The sequence below is a fragment of the Sebastes fasciatus genome, chromosome 13 (genome assembly GCF_043250625.1).
Source record: "Sebastes fasciatus isolate fSebFas1 chromosome 13, fSebFas1.pri, whole genome shotgun sequence".
Lineage (NCBI taxonomy): Eukaryota > Metazoa > Chordata > Actinopteri > Perciformes > Sebastidae > Sebastes > Sebastes fasciatus.
Genome location: NC_133807.1, coordinates 31,531,845 through 31,546,388, shown reverse-complemented (window position 1 = coordinate 31,546,388; position 14,544 = coordinate 31,531,845). Strand labels below are relative to the sequence as shown.

The window sequence follows — 14,544 nt, the reverse complement described above, 5'->3', positions numbered from 1 at the left end:
CGGAGACGATAACATTTCTCGCTACTGAGCCCCGTCACTTCACAAGACACAGAAAATCTCTGTTGGTCTGGAGGAGCTGCAGCAGTTATTTCTGCACAAACGTACACTGTACATTCACTAGATATTCTCAGAGCTAAACTAACTCTTCTGCAGTGTGTTGTGAGTGCGCATGAACGTGTAGAGGTGGAACGACACAGCGAGAACACGGGCGGTGTGTGAGTGAAGGCAAGCAGGCAGAGGAGCAGAGACTCCGCCCACACGCAAGCGCGCATGGGATCCCGACCCTGTATATTTATACGTGTAAAAAGTTACAAACAGTCCCTTTAAATGTAAACTTTTGATTCCTTTTTTTATCGTAATTTAATTTAATAGTCATTTATTTCCCAACAGAGGACGTGAAACGGTGTTTGGAAAGCTGTTAATGAGCCTTAAAGGTTCATTTGTCCAACTCGGATTTAAACGAGCCAGACATCTCATGACTGAAGGCTACAGCTATTATAGTTTGGTGGACAATAATGTCCCGTCCCGTATGAAGCCTGGAGGGAGAACATGGGCTTGGAGTGTTTGTTGACTCAACAACACGCTGCGGGCTGCGCGTCACTCCCGTGTTTTTGAAGCGCGGTTCAGTGAATCTTCACGTCACACTGTTTATTTGTGCAACACGTTTTCACAGCCTCGGGACGCAACGTCTGACAACTGACTGTTATAAGGTTATTATTATTATTTTAGGTCACCCACAAAGGCACCAGGTAAGGGCATGTGGTAGATGCAGTCTCACAATGGCAGTATGAATATAATACGTAAATATTAATAACTCTTCAATCAATAGACAATTCATTGTTTTACAGTTTACATAAAATAAAAACGTTAAGATATCTTCATTAGGTAAGTCTCTTGAATTCACCAACATTAAGATGCATTATAATCAGTGGTGGAATGTAACTAAGTACATTTACTCAAGTACTACTTAAGTTTTAAAAAAGTACAATATTGCACTTTCTACTTCACTACATTTCAGAGCTGGAGTTACTAGTTAAAGTACTTTGCAGATTCATATTATTAATACAAAATATAAATCAACTAATCAATTGTGATATATTGTTATATACTACCCAGCAGTATATAATAGTAATTAAAATGAGCTCCACCATTACCAGTTATAGTATTAAAATTTCATTCATTCAACCTTTTTATTTAAATCTCGAGGAATCACGGAGGGCATGACCTCATTTTCAATGACGTTGAGAGTACAATAAAACAAAAATAAATATAAATATACACAGGACATAATTAACGAATCACAACAAGCAGTCATCCAGACAACAATGTTAAAAACAGTTACATTCAAGAGCGGAGTAGTTTGTAATCATGGATTTAAAATCACCAAGAGGTGCAATTGTGTTTAATTTGAATGTGTTTTATAAACTGTTCCAAGTTTTTGCAGCAAAAACACCAAAAACAGTTTCCCACAAATTTAGTGTTTGCACGAGGGAGTTCAAACTTTAGCTTATCACTTGAACGAGTTGATTAATGATTAAAGGACCAATTTAATAAGGACATGATGGGTGACGGCAAATTGCCATTAAGGGCTCCTAAATAAATAAAAACCTATCACGTCTTAAGTGATGAACACATTAATGCAACAATAATTATAATCCAGTAATATAACATTTATGATTCTGAAATTCTGCACGAGTACTTTTACTTTTTGTATATTTTCATGCAAATACTTTTGCACTTTTACTTAATTTGATGAAATGTAGAACTTTCATCCACCCCTGATTATAGTAGAAGACAAATATATAATATAATATTTCACTGCTGCAAAAACAATGAAAAAGTGTGAACAGCAGGGAGAGGATGCAGATCCAGAGGCATTTTATAGGCAAAGACATGTCGACTGTGAAATGTGCTGTTATACCCAAACTATGACTGCATGAATGCACAAGAGCAAAGTTACAGCAAACATTCATCCTGTCAATCAGTAAAGTCGTCCTTTGTGTCTCTGTGTAGCTCACCCTCCTCCGTTGAACCTTAATGCACAATGGGATGGAAATAGAAGTCCACCACTCGTGTTCCCAGTGTGGGAGACAAGTGACAAGAATTACTCTCTATATTGTGATTAAATAATTTCCAACTCAACATAAATATCATCACAGTTTTGAATGCTAGAATATAGTGCTACATACACTCAGTGGCCACTTTATTAGGTACACCTGTACAATCTAATGCAATCCAGTACAAATGTTCTGCCATTAATGCTACTTTTATGATGCTTATAATGTTCTTTCTGTTGGCACTGTCATAGAGGTGTTCATTCAATTACATATTTTAGCATTGATGTCATAGTTACAGGTAGTTTTGGTGTTTTACTGGACTGCATTATATTCAGAACTCTTTCTAATATAGAGTTTAATCGATCATCAATTTTAGTCGTCAACTTTTAAATTAACCGCCAACTATTTTGATAATCGATTCATCGGTTTGAGTCATTTTTAAGAAAAAAAAGAGAAAATTCTCTGATTCCAGCTTCTTAAATGTGAATATTTTCTGGTTTCTTTACTCCTCTATGACAGTAAACGTCATCTTGAGAAACAATGATCATAATTTTTCACCATTTTCTGACATTTTATAGAGCAAACAACTAATCGATTAATCAAGAAAATAGTTTTCAGATTAATCGACAATGAAAATAATCGTTAGTTGCAGCCCTATTGCATTTCGGACCAAAACCTGAACATTAAAATCTTCTATTGCCATGTTATGGCAGGGCTATTAAAATTGGATGGATTGCATTAGACTGTACAGGCGTACCTAATAAAGTGGCCACTGAGTGTATATATCGTTAAATGACAGAGGAGGGATTTCTCAAAACTAGTTAACTATTTGACAAAATCAATAACTTTAAACACTTCAATGTTGATGTATATTTATCACTGTGGCACACTGGCTCAGAAGTTCTCAATATTTTTTCAGCCAACAACCCCTGACATGATAGAGGATATACCAGGGACCCCCCTCACATTAATAGTTATATTAAAAGAACAACACAAGAGAAATGTACTAGACAGATTTTAGACATGTATTTAACATATTTTTAGTTTTAGATTTGTTAGATTAGAACGTAATTTATGAACTACTATAGATTTAAAAATCTAAATATTATTTGTTGAACTATGAAGCCTTTTGTAAAAAAAAAATATTTAAAATGTACTTGTCACTTGGCTTCAGGTTTTTGTTTCTGTTCCCGCATTGTGGACATCTAATCAAACTGCAGTGACTGCACTTGAAACCTACTTAACTAATGTCTCTTCTTCTAAAGTGCCACTTTCCATTAAGAGAAATGGCACGTTGGCCACCGGCCCAGACAATTCAGTGGAACGTTTGTCTCATCTCCGGGTAAATATGGGCTTCTTGCCCAGAGAGCCTCCTGTCCGTGTTGTTGTTGAGAGGTACAAAAGGTAGATATAACACGAATTCTCTGAAGCAGAAATTCACAGAGCCTTAGAACACCCACGGTATTAAACTACCACTACGTTTTTTTAACAGTCGTGGCCAGAGGCAATATGTTCTCGGGTTGTCCCTAGAACATATTGTCTCTAGAACGTGATATCTCAGGAACGCCTAGAGGGAACTTCTTCAAGTTTGGCACAAGCGTCCACTCGGACTCAAGGATGAACCGAGTTGATTTTGGTGGTCAATGGTCACTGTGACCTCACGTCCGTCCCATTCTCGTGAACAATATAGATATCTCAGAAGCGCCTAATCTCGGAAGCCATGGGCTTCTGTTCTGACGATGTATAACCCCTCTGGGGGCAAGGGGCTATATTTCTGGGGTTTGCTGGTGTAGCCAGCGGATATCCAGGCCAAGACTTCCTTTTCTTCGACTTCCGCGAGACTGGAGTTGGAGTTGGAAAGACGACATGTGCAACCGGATTGTTTCACAAGTAGCCGGTTTACACGATCATTTTAAACCATCATCATCAGACGATCGCCGTTGGGTTCCAAGATTACATTTCGTCCAATAAATTTGGCACGAACGTCCACTTGGACTCAAGGATGTACTGATGATTGTAATTTTGTATCTGTCTTTTCTCTCATGAGCTATTTCCGACTCTAATCCAAACAGACGCCAGCACTACCTCCTTCAACATGGAAGGTTACTACAATTTGTCGTCGACATCTGAGGAGGTCAGCGAGTCTTCCTCCCAGTCCTACCCCACCCACAACAACACCTCAGACTTTGGGCTGATGCCCTTCAACGTTGTCACCGCAGTCGTCTACTCCGTCGTCTTCATCATGGGTCTTCTGGGTAACACGCTGGTCATCTACGTGGTGGTGCGCTACACCAAGATGAAGACTGTGACCAACGTATACATCTTCAATTTAGCCTTGGCGGATGAACTCTACATCCTGGGAATCCCCTTCCTCGGCACCAACAGCGTGCTTTCCTACTGGCCGTACGGGGATTTCTTCTGCAAGGTGTGCATGACTGCTGACGCAATGAGCCAGTTCTCGTCCACCTTTTGCCTGACGGTGATGAGCATCGATCGCTACCTGGCCGTGGTTCATCCTATTCGCAGTGCCAAATGGCGGAAGCCACAGGTGGCCAAGGTTTTCAACGGCATGGTGTGGGTCGTGTCCTTTCTGATTGTGCTGCCGGTCACGATCTACTCGCATGTTCAGGAGGAGTTAAACACCTGCAACATAACCTGGCCTGAGCCGCGTGAGTTGTGGTCCATTGTCTTCATCCTCTACACGTCCATCCTGGGCTTCTTTGGTCCTCTGGTTGTCATCTGTCTCTGCTACCTGCTCATCGTCATCAAGGTAACGGGACACATAAAATTTGCAACATATTTTTGAACGTTAGTTTCTGCTCTCATAATCTAATGAAACCTTTTCAACCAACCATCTCAATTTCAGGTGAGGTCAGCAGGTGTGCGTGCGGGCCTGACTAAGCGGCGGAAGTCGGAGCGTAAGGTGACGCGCATGGTGGTGATCATCGTGTTGGTGTTTGTACTTTGCTGGCTGCCCTTCTTCACGACCAACATCGTCAACCTGATTCACATCATCCCCGAGAACAACACCACCGCTGCGGTCTACTTCTTCCTGGTCATCCTCACCTACGTCAACTCCTGCGCCAACCCGATCCTCTACGGCTTCCTCTCCGACAACTTCAGGCAGAGCTTCCAGAAGGTGCTCTGCGTCCACAAACCGAACGGCGTCGGCGCTACGGGCCAGATGGGAGGCAGACAGACCGTACCCAAGAATAACCACAATCCCATTTTCTCACCCAGAAATCAGAATGGGAAAATTCAGAACATCCAGGTATTGTGCTGACAGTATGAATGTGATCTATGCAGGTTTACTACAACTTAAAAAAAGAAGGTTGGAAACAGAGGGAGACATAATTATTGTGCTTTAAATCACTGGTTTCCAACCTGGGGGTCCCGACCCCCGCTAGGGGTCGCAAAAGCTTCAGAGGGGGTCACGAGACCTTCTTGATTTTAAGGGGTGTAAGGCAACCTTTTTAAAAAAGTATACCATTGACCGATATCTCAGCATTTTATTCATTTCTGTGAAGAAAACTAAATGAATTTGTTATTTTTAAAGTTTGGATTATTATTTAAAGATAGGGTCGACGATGTTGTAAAGCTAGCATAATTTGAAAGTAGCATCGCCTCAGGAGCTCCGTCTAAACCCCCCCCACCCTCCCCTCTGAGCTTCTTCCAAGGCAACGCCCCCCCGCACACACACACACACACACATGCACGAGCACCGCCGCATCGTAACTACTTCACAGACACAGAGCGGAGAGAGGACCTCAACACAACAATGCTACCTCATCACCAGTAACCGCGGCAGTGCTGCTGCAGGGCTGAGTTTACTCTTCCATTCTCCAGGAAACGTGCGGCGGCGACACGCTTTGAGTTCAGGCTGGTGCACGCCAAGGGTAGAGTACGAGCAGGGAGGCAGGGAGGCGTCTGATTGGTTCTTTCCATGCGTACCGCGAGGCAGTGATTGGTAGACGTTTTTACAGGATTACAGCAGCTACAGATGACGGCTCTTTTTTCCTTTTTCATCAGTAATGGCTCGCTGTCGGTGTGTAAAGACTATTTCAACCAATATAACAAATAGAGTAGACTGGAGAACATCGTCAACCCTGCCTTTAAGATATAAACAGGATAAGGGCACGGTGAAGACTTGAACACAAGCTACATTCACTGAACAGCCTCATCCTGCCTTAGAAAACTACGCAGTTAAAACAACCAAAGAGCTGATAGAAAAATCGCCAAGCGTCAGGAAGAAAAAAACACTGAATTTGTCAAAAGATAAGCCTATTAAGTAGGTATGATTTTTAAAAATAAAATAAATACAGACAGAGAATTGTATTGAAAGTTCCTAAAGATAACAGCATCTATGATGTAATATTCACAGAAAATAATCTGCTCAAAATTCATCCAAATCATTCATTTTACACAAACTTCGTGAAGTTATTGCGTTCACTGTTTAGGTTCATTGTACAGTTCCAGTCAGTTGTTCTGTATTATTGTTCTTATATAATATGAAATATCCATAAAATATGTAATTTAGTAAGGCGTTTTCAGTGTACTCAACGATAGAAAAGAGTCCCTTAAGGAAAAAGGTTGGGAACCAACTGCTTTAAACTGTATCATTGTAATCTTATTATTGAAAGTCATACTGTCTACTGTCAAAGTCTCCGTAACGTGTTCCTGTCCTCATGTTATGTAACAGACAGGAAAGAACTGAGCTCCAGGTTATAACTCCCAACAATAACATTAACAGGAATTCCTTCATTGACAACAAGAGCAACAGCTTCTGTCATCATTTTGTCTTTATTGTGTCCCTGATCTCTGTGTCTGTGGTGTTGTTTCAGCAGCCCGTCCAGGTGGAGGTCATTGGGAACTTTGACAGTGAGCCTTTAACTTCAAAAACAGAGGTGAACGGCCAGCCATCACAATGAGTTTTCAATAACATGGGACTTGGACGATTCACTCCTGGACCTTTTACTGATTGGTATTTCCTGTCGTTATTGCTGATCCTCTCTCTCTGACTGGGACATTTGAGGAGAGGACCAGAGGAGCAAAGTAGGAGAGAAAAGACAGCAGTTTGTTCTTCACGTCTTTGTACTGTAACTAGGTTGGCTGCATCGTACAAATCATCAGTTTATGTGAGGATGTAAGATCTCGGTAAATACATGAGTCATGAGACTCTGAAATGTCGTATTTACTTTAACTGCAGAGAAAACAAAGACTTTTATTTTCAAACAGGATTTCTCTAATTTCAGTTTTATATTTGATCATATTTTAGTAAGAAACTTTGTTTTCTGATGTGCTTTTGTTTCATTTGCTGCCGATGCTTTTCGCTATTAATGCAACACTTCATCTACGTTTACCTGTTATATCGATGAATTCGGCGTAATGTACATTTCACAGCACTAAGACACATCTGTGCAGGAAATGTTGCATCTATAGCTTCACACCGAATGACTGGAATAAATCAATAAGTGAGAACAGGATTTCTGTTAAATAGGATTTGGCGGCATCTAGTGGTGTGGTTGCAGATACAACCAACTGAGTAGCCCTCCACTCACTCCTCCCTTTCAAAGACTGCGGTAACGTTAGCCACCGAGTGCAAAACCATAGTAACGCCGTTCTCCTCGCTCAGAGGCCATCCTTACCATAATAACACTACTTTAGGAGAAACGGAAGTCAGACGGCAGCTGGCGGTACCACGGTATTGCACTCTGCAGCTCACGTTACCACAGTTTCACAAGCGTGTTGGAGAACTACGGCGGCCTTCAGGTAACGTAAAAACATGAAAGGCTTTCTCTAGAGTCAGTGTTTGGTTTGTTCTGGGCTACTGTAGAAACATGGCGGACTCGAGCCCCCAGGAAGAGCGCCAGTCATTGATGCCAATTTTCGTAGCGGCCAAACGGCGGTACTACAACTTCCGTGTTCGTCACGTGATGCCATTGGGCCCAAAAATACTTTTCCCCATAGACTTGAATTGGGAAAGAGACGTCTGGAACACAGCGGATAATTTTTTTTTTAGGTGAATCAACTTCCCAGTGTGAACACTCTAATAGTCCTTATTTAAATCATTAGGTCCTAAAAGTTGTAAAACGCACTAATAGCTGAATCCAGAGATATTTCCCTTCCTCCGTTCATGTGAATGAGAGACCCAGACCGAGGCTGGAGCGAGGGGCTGGGAGGCGGAGGAGGCAAGCCGTGACGACAGCGTGACAGCTGTGACCCTGTGACCGAGCGGACGCTACTGCGCCTGCTCCAATGGGTCCAATGGATGTAAAAGATCGCCGGAAGATCCGGGTACTTTTCCACTCGGAAGTCGAGCCATTTTGGCTTCATGCGCCACCGAGCAACTTTCATAGGAATGAACGGGGCCCCGCCTCCAACGCTGTATCTCTTTATACATCCATGGGCGGACTCCGTGAAGAGGACCCGCTCCCTATGTAGATCTGAAGATCTCATTCTAAGCTAACGAAAACACAACCATTCATAGTTTCAGGTGATTACACACTAATGAAAACATAGTTGTGAATATTATATTCCATTTCCGCTAACAATCCCCCGAAAATGTTTCACACTGTTCCTTTAAAGCAATAGTTCAACAGTTTGAGAAATTATTTGATGTTCCAATCAAATGTGATTTGGAGCAACAAGCTAACCGCGCGCCCGTTATATAAAACCGCACTAGCAGAGCATACGAACCTCCAACCAACTTCCGTTTCACTGTGACTTCAACGGACAGACGAGTGGTATTAACCCCTTCATCATCAACCACTCTCAGCTAGAAAGCAAACAAGTGTATTCCACAAAAAGTGGAACTGTTCCTTTAAGAGGAGAAACTCTGAAAATAGTGCGGGAGAAATGTGCGTTATGCTGAATTTATCATGTGAACCGTGATGATACAGGTAATTTCACCCTGCTCAATGAGGCCTTTGTGGGTCATCGGGCTATTTGAAACTCACTCAGCCTTTGTTGTTTCCCTAATTTGAAAATTTACAGTATTTAATGTGTGCCGCTTTAACTAGAGCGAGCGCCGTTCTGTTGGTTAATTGTAAAGCTGGTTGAAATATTTTGATGGTCATGACAATTATATTTTTGTTTTGGCCTTTAAGGCTTTTTGTGACATGTTGACTTCAATGTTACAAAGATGTGAAAAAATGCCTTGACGTAGCTCTCAGCCGAGTACTGTGGATTTATCTCTTCTCTCTTTCTAAAACAACATCTGCTGGAGTGGATGTCATGGTGAAGTAATGGACTATATGAGCTCTGACATGTGATGCCAACATTATTGGGAAGTTGCTGGACAACACTGTGGCATCTCCATAGATGTAACTTGAGCCAAGCAAGACCACGGTAACGTAAAAACTACTCGGTAAGATGGACATGTGACATCATCCTGTTAAAGAAGCCATCATGACTATTAATAAACAGGTCTGTTTTGCATGTTCAACCTGCATTAATGCTTCACAGTCCAACAACGTAGGGCTGCTGACATGTGCCTGCATGAAACAGTTGATGTTTATTGTCACTGTGATGTGTCAATATTATGGCAGGTTTATGTTTCAGACTGAAGCACTTTATCGTTATTTCCAGTCTAAACAGAACGGTGGCAGCTGTACACTTGAATGATGATGTCTCACAACATAAACCACTTCCATTTTTTGGATTCTGTGTAAAAGAAGTTAAAGTAGTTTTATGACAGTAAACAAGAAGAAGATATATTTTTTTCTCCCCAGGGCAGGTCATTGGAACAGATTTGGATGTATTACGACATTAGAACAATTGTTTGCCACAAAAATACAACATTTACATGAAAATCTGATGTCAGCAAAGTTCAAAGTTTCCCTGTGAGCTGATTTTGTATTTGTTGTTAATGGTGGTGGGGTTTGTTGGTTTGTTTTCCCCCAAAATGAATGATATAGCAACCCTTTCACTGTCTCTTTAATAAATGCAAACATAAAAACACAGAGTGGAGTGTAAAGTGTTTAAAGGTAAGATTTCGAGAGAAGTCTTTCTTAATATAAAGCCACGTTGTAAGAGTTATTTGTCACTGTAATCTTTATCCATCTCCACACTGGTTGTGAAGTGGTCCCATTGCTAATGAAACTACACTGTAAAAGATGGCAGACAAAATCCACAGTCCTCACTCAAACATACAAGTTAAATAAATACAAGACACAAATGAGCTGCTTTGCGTACAGCATAACCTTTTTTAAGTGCCAACATTTCAACTTTTAGGTTTAGGCCACAAAACTTCAACTTCTTTAGGTTTAGGCAACACAACTACAACTTTGTTAGGTTTAGGCAACAAAACTACAACTTCTTTAGGTTTAGACAACAAAACTACAACTTTTTTAGGTTTAGGCAAGAAAACTACAACTTCTTTAGGTTTAGGCAACAAAACTACAACTTCTTTGGGTTTAGGCAATAAAACTACAACTTCTTTAGGTTTAGGCAAAAAAAGAACTACAACTTCTTTAGCTTTAGGAAAAAAACTACAACTTGTTTAGCTTTAGGTAAAAAAGAACTACAACTTCTTTAGCTTTAGGTAAAAAAAACCTACAACTTATTTAGGTTTAGGCAACAAAACTACAAATTCTATAGGTTTAGGTAAAAAAAAGAACTACAACTTATTTTGGTTTAGTCGATAAAACTACAACTCCTTTAGGTTTAGGCAACAAAACTACAACTTCTTTAGGTTGAGGCAAAAAAAACTACAACTTCTTTTGGTTTAGGCAAAAAAATACATTTAGTTTAGTTCAGGGAAAAACATTGTGTTTGACTACGAACACAAAGACAACTACAAATTGTTGGTTTCACACAGGATGCGAACTCCAGTCTCCTGGGTGAAAGTAATTACTGCGGTTGCTAGAGGTCGCTGTTGTGTTCTTTTATACCTTCTTTCGGTGATCTACCATGTGAATAAATAAAACCTACTAGTGGTTGTAATAGGCCCCCATTGACCCACATCTATGGGGCTTATAGCGACTGATAAAGCCTATTTAATGGCCTGACAACAGTCTAATAGGCTGACTTGAACTGGCCTTTATGCCTCCCTCATTCCTCTATATACTGTACTTCTATACTGTAATTTCCCGACCCTTATTCTACGACTGTTTACTGACAACCTGTTTCTGCGGCTGGCTGTGGGGGTAGAAACACACTCTGGGGTAGAAACACTCTGCAGCCTTCTGCAGCTTCTGGTTACCTTGGTGTTTGAGGTCATGCTGCTTTTGTTCCATCGACCACAATGTCAAATGAAAGAATTATCATCAAGCAGAGGAAAGAGACACATTAGACTAGAAGATTTTGTTTTTGGCTCTCTGTAATTCTGAGAAGCCAAAAAAGTACATAATGAAAGGAAAATACACATTAATGTTTTGTTACTGAACGACATAATGAACACACCCACACAGCACATTTTTCTCGTTGACTCCCGTTGTGACTTGAATAAGACATTGGTCTAATTTACCAACAACCCTCAGAGGTGTTTATATATCTGGGCTGAATTAACACTGATTTGTCCGTCCCATTAACTTCTAATACTAAAAGAATTACACTGCAGCACAAATCTTCAATAAGTCCCATGTAGCCTCCTGTACCTGCTTGCTAATGCTTCGGGCAGTTTTTGACTTTGGTTTTAGAAGCTCTGTTGCAGTTTAGAGGCAACACAGTGGGTATATTCCATCTCTCATAATCCCTAAAGAGCGAGTTTATTTCTAGCCACATTAGTGGTTCTGAGGGAGACTGCAAGGTGAGGGTCACAGAGACAGAGGAAGGCATCACTAGGCTAGCTTTTGGTCACTGCCTATTTGTATTGTAGAAGAAGGTAAACAGTGAAGAAACATGCAACACAACTGTCCTTGGAAAACTCTCTAATGCAAACTGCAAACCTCTATTTAGTTTTGATAATATGTGATTTGAACAATGTAAAAACAATGATCATGAGAGGAACACACTAAAGACTTGTAGCAAGGTATTTCCTCCCAAAATAATATTATCCATTACGAATATTCAAACAACTTCTCTTGAAAACCAAATGGATCCAAAATCAAGTTACTTTTCTATTTCTTTTCAATTCTCCCTCAAATTCTGGCACATTATCCCGCTTATTACACGGCTACTTACTTAAGAAATCAATAACTTGACACAAAAAGCCAGAGTCCGACATTAGAGCTGCGTCCATGGCAACGGTCTGTTATACATAGCAACGGTCTCCTATATAAAGATATAATAGAGCGTACAATGCTGTAATTGACTAATCAGAATCGAGCATACAACAAAGCTGTGTAATAACCATAATTAACTTTGTGAAGCAAAATTAATCTTGCGAGTTAATTTCCGCATAAACCACATCTGGCTTCCATCATACTCACATCATATCAGCATATCATATTGCCCTTTTACTTGTTGAAAGTCAGGACACACACACACACACACACACACACACACAGATACTTATTATACAATCTGCTGTCATAACTCCCATTCAACACCGTCAGATTAAAAAGAAATCGTTAAATGTACATGATGCAGCGTGATTAAGGTTTTATTCTCATGAAAAAGACAATGTTGGAAGCACTTGTAGTTGATGCAGCTAAGATATATATTGTCTTTTATTATATCTTTATTCATCTTCCTTTTCTGTGAAACTAGCATATGAATTATTTCTAAAGAGTACAAGCAGTAAATAGACAAACATAGCCGTCAGAGAAACAAAGGATTGAAAGATAAAGGCAGCCCGAGGATATCAGTTTGAAAAACAGTCTCAATACCTCATGAGGCGGCTTCATATTAGATAATATCACATTCATGAATACTGATTTCATTATTTTTGAGCAGCTTTTATAAAGTGTTTGTGTTCATTTCCAGGAAATCAATCCGACACATCATCAATATTTAAGTGCTTTCTGGGAAGACATAAATCAGACACCAGGGAACTGACCACACATGGCTTTGTGGACACACAAGATGTGTTTGTTGACAGGTCATCGAGACGAGGAGGAGGAGGAGGAGGAGGAGGAGGAGGAGGATTTTGCCTCATGAAATAAACTACATGTCAGTCTATGTAGTGACGGAGCAGAAAGGAATTTAAACATTTATTTTGGTGGAGGTGAAAGAGAAACTAGAAGTCGCTGACATCTGAAAAGCACCGAGGCACATTTTGGAATTACAAAAGATCACTCTGTATTTACAAAAATACCTAGAGTATAATTAATTCCTCCTTTCTTTTAAAATAAGAGAAACTATAACCTTTAAGTATCTTACTAGTACCGGATTTATACAATGCGGCTGTATTACCAAAACTCTGTTCACATGTTTACAGCACTTCATTCGTGTGGAAGTATGTGGCCGCTATAAGTGATGCCATAATGTCACTGTTGTCTGGGTCAACAGGAACTGGAAAGAGAGCAGTGGACAGACTCAGGCTTTCTACTAAAATCCTAATAATCAGTATGAAATCCACACAAACCTGCCAACGTTTAATGTTTAACTTTTCCTCTCAGATCCTGTGCTGATAACAGCGAGTGTTGGGAGTGTCGGGGGTTTGATGACGTAATCACAAGATGTCCCACGTGATGCAAGAGCTGCTAGCATGGCTGTAGGCTGTATGCTTGTTTTGGTTAGTTGTTAGTGTTGCAAGTTGCTAAAAAATAAACAATGGGAAAAATAAACGAACAAAATAAGGATGGGGTTTGTTGCAACACATCTTAAACACACACTCCTGCTTTGAAATCCTCAGACGCATCCCACCCAGTGGAGCTACATCCAGGGCTGAGAAGTGAAGCCAATGCTGAAGTGTCTTAAACCTGCATTCTTTCTAACAGCCAGCAGGGGGCGACTCCTCTGGTTGCTAAAAGAAGTCTGATTGTATAGAAGTCTATGAGAAAATGAGCTTACTTCTCTCTTGATTTATTACCTCAGTAAACATTGTAAACAGTATATAAATGTTATATGATTTTGTAATTCGCTGCACATGAATGAAGACCGACAGAGACTGAAACGCATCGCCAACCACAAGTAAAGACAGTAATAACTGTTTTTAAAAAATATCCGGCATGGTGCAAAGCTTCGTCTTGTGATGTTCAACTCATCTGAGCAGCGCTGCGGCTTTATTCTTCATCTGTGTTGCACTGCAGCAAAACAACAAGCCGATCTCAGCTGAAACTGAAACCGTAGTTTTCAAGATTAAAATAAAAGCCAAGAATGAATTCTCTTGCCGTTTGTGGTGTGTTTTAGCTGCAAGTGTCGGCATGAAGAGGAGCACTGAGGGGATCAGAAGGAGGAGGAGGAGTGGGTTGCCCTGTGTGGTTAATTAAAGCTGAGAGCTGTGCCCTTCTCCACCCCACAGTGTCTTTTCCTCCCTCTGCCGGGGGGTGGGGGGTCGGGGGGGGAGACGCAGGACGCCTCTATCCATTTCAATAATATATAAGAGAAAGTTGCTTCGGTAAACCAAAGCCAAGATACATGCATGCTGCCACTCAGCACGTCT

General features: G+C 40.6%; 1 protein-coding gene across 2 annotated transcripts; it reads left to right on the top strand.

The window, feature by feature from the left end:
- The first annotated feature begins 4,134 nt into the window (after window positions 1–4,134).
- LOC141781291 (somatostatin receptor type 5-like) lies at window positions 4,135–10,051 on the top strand. Of its 2 annotated transcripts, none has more exons than XM_074656929.1 (3): window positions 4,135–4,827; window positions 4,924–5,328; window positions 6,902–10,051. In XM_074656929.1, the coding sequence occupies exons 1-3, from the start codon at window positions 4,153–4,155 to the stop codon at window positions 6,983–6,985; spliced, it is 1,164 nt and encodes a 387-aa protein (XP_074513030.1). In that variant the 5' UTR covers window positions 4,135–4,152; the 3' UTR covers window positions 6,986–10,051. The 2 variants fall into 2 exon arrangements, with proteins under 2 accessions (XP_074513030.1, XP_074513029.1); XM_074656928.1 differs by having other exon boundaries at window positions 6,899–10,051.
- Window positions 10,052–14,544: the final 4,493 nt, after the last annotated feature.

Coding starts and splice junctions, on each gene's coding strand:
- LOC141781291 (XM_074656928.1), top strand. CDS start 4,153: ATGGAAGGTTACTACAATTTGTCGTCGACATCTGAGGAGGTCAGCGAG. Junction 4,828..4,923: donor ACCTGCTCATCGTCATCAAG/GTAACGGGACAC, acceptor TCTCAATTTCAG/GTGAGGTCAGCAGGTGTGCG. Junction 5,329..6,898: donor GGAAAATTCAGAACATCCAG/GTATTGTGCTGA, acceptor GTGTTGTTTCAG/CAGCCCGTCCAGGTGGAGGT.